The sequence below is a fragment of the Fukomys damarensis genome, unplaced genomic scaffold (assembly GCF_012274545.1).
Source record: "Fukomys damarensis isolate Sample0158 unplaced genomic scaffold, DMR_v1.0_HiC HiC_scaffold_14, whole genome shotgun sequence".
Taxonomy (NCBI): domain Eukaryota; kingdom Metazoa; phylum Chordata; class Mammalia; order Rodentia; family Bathyergidae; genus Fukomys; species Fukomys damarensis.
This window is the reverse complement of record NW_022900926.1, coordinates 70,570,188-70,571,651: the sequence shown is the minus strand read 5'-3', so window position 1 is coordinate 70,571,651 and position 1,464 is coordinate 70,570,188. Positions and strand designations below refer to the sequence as shown.

Genomic DNA, 1,464 nt, shown 5'->3' with positions numbered 1-1,464 from the left:
AATTTAACGTAATCCTGCTGGGTGATGCATGCGTGATCCTAGTAGGGGAGAGGGTAAGGCAGGACTGCCAGGAGTTCAAGGCCATCCTGGGCTATATAGTGAGTTCAAGGACAGCCCGAACCCATCTGCAACCCATCTTCGAAACAAAAACAAAAACCCCCAAAACCACCACCACCAAGAATGAAAAAACAACCCACAGATGTGCAGTATGGGCAAATCTATGTAATATAAGTAGATTAATGGCTGCCAGGACTTGGTGGAAAGAAAAAAACGTGGAATGACGTTCGTGAGTGGGATTTTTTTTAGATAAAACGGTGTGAAATTACATAGTGGTGATGGTTCCTTCCACCTCTTGGTGAATACAGTGTACCAAAACCCATGGAACTGTGGTAATAGAATTATATGGCAATTAAAAATTAGAGAAAAATCATGACGAGCAGTATTATTTTCAGTATCTTATATGTGCTAGAGTTGTGGTAATAATAAACTCTGCCTTTTTTTTTTTTTGGTTCCAGGGATCGAACTCGGTCCCTTAGAATTTGCGAGGCAAGCAGCGGAACCACTGAGCCAAGTCCAATGCCGCCCATTACACACGAGTATTTTTAGTAACCACACGAACACCTGCCGTACTTTTAACCTTTCTAGCATTCTGGAGGATTCCCTGAGAACACCTGGCCCCTGAATACCGGACTCCAGATACACTCCCAAACCTACACGAGCCGCGAAAGGCGGAGTTAAACTGTTACACTTCGGGCAAAGACCCAACACCAAACGCGAAAGCCGCTGAACAGCGCGGAAGCCGCGCGACAAGACCGTCCCAGGAACTGGCGTCACGCAGTTTCCGGTTCCGGGAGCCCCGGCGCACGCGCGCGTCTCGCTTGCCAGAGCAGCGCATTTGTATTGGCGAGACTGAGAGGGTAGCGATGGACGCCTTGGACCGAGTTGTGTAAGTGCGCTGCGTCCCCTTGGGGAGAGGGTCTCCTGTGACGAGGGTGATACTGTCACTGCCCTGCTGCCTTCCGGGCTTCTGCTTTCCTTCTTGACGCTGTTGGACGTGGCGGGGTGAGGGCCGTTTGATTCGCAAAGTTTAGCTCTTCCGGCCTGCGGAGTCGGGGAGCCGGGGAGCCGGGGAGCCGGGGAGCTGGGGAGCTTGCAGTACAGCGGCCAGGGAGAGGGCACAGAAGCGTTGGGTCGTATTTCTCCTAGCCGTTAACAAACGTCTGGAGTCGGAGGGTGGCTGAGAGTTGAAGAAACTGCATAAAAATCCCCAGACAGGTCTGGAGAAAAGTTAGATGGAAAGGTGACCAAGAGATTGAGGGAAAGGGGGAAGAAGGAGAGGGGAAGGAAGTGTAAAATGAATTAAGATGTGTGGTGTACCAACCGACTCAACGCTATGATTGTAATCATTATGTCCTGCAAAGAAGTACTATTATTGGCCTTTTTTTTTTTTTTTTTTTTTTTTTT

The 1,464-nt window shown here is 49.2% G+C and overlaps 1 protein-coding gene across 2 annotated transcripts in view; it reads left to right on the top strand.

The window, feature by feature from the left end:
• The first annotated feature begins 520 nt into the window (after positions 1 to 520).
• Positions 521 to 1,464, top strand: part of Rpf2 (ribosome production factor 2 homolog) — a 32,859-nt gene continuing 31,915 nt past the window's right edge. The window contains exon 1 of one of the 2 annotated variants that reach the window (XM_010630392.3): positions 521 to 946. In XM_010630392.3, the coding sequence (XP_010628694.1) occupies positions 924 to 946 (23 nt within the window). In that variant the 5' untranslated portion in view covers positions 521 to 923. The other variant, XM_010630402.2, reaches the window with a different exon arrangement.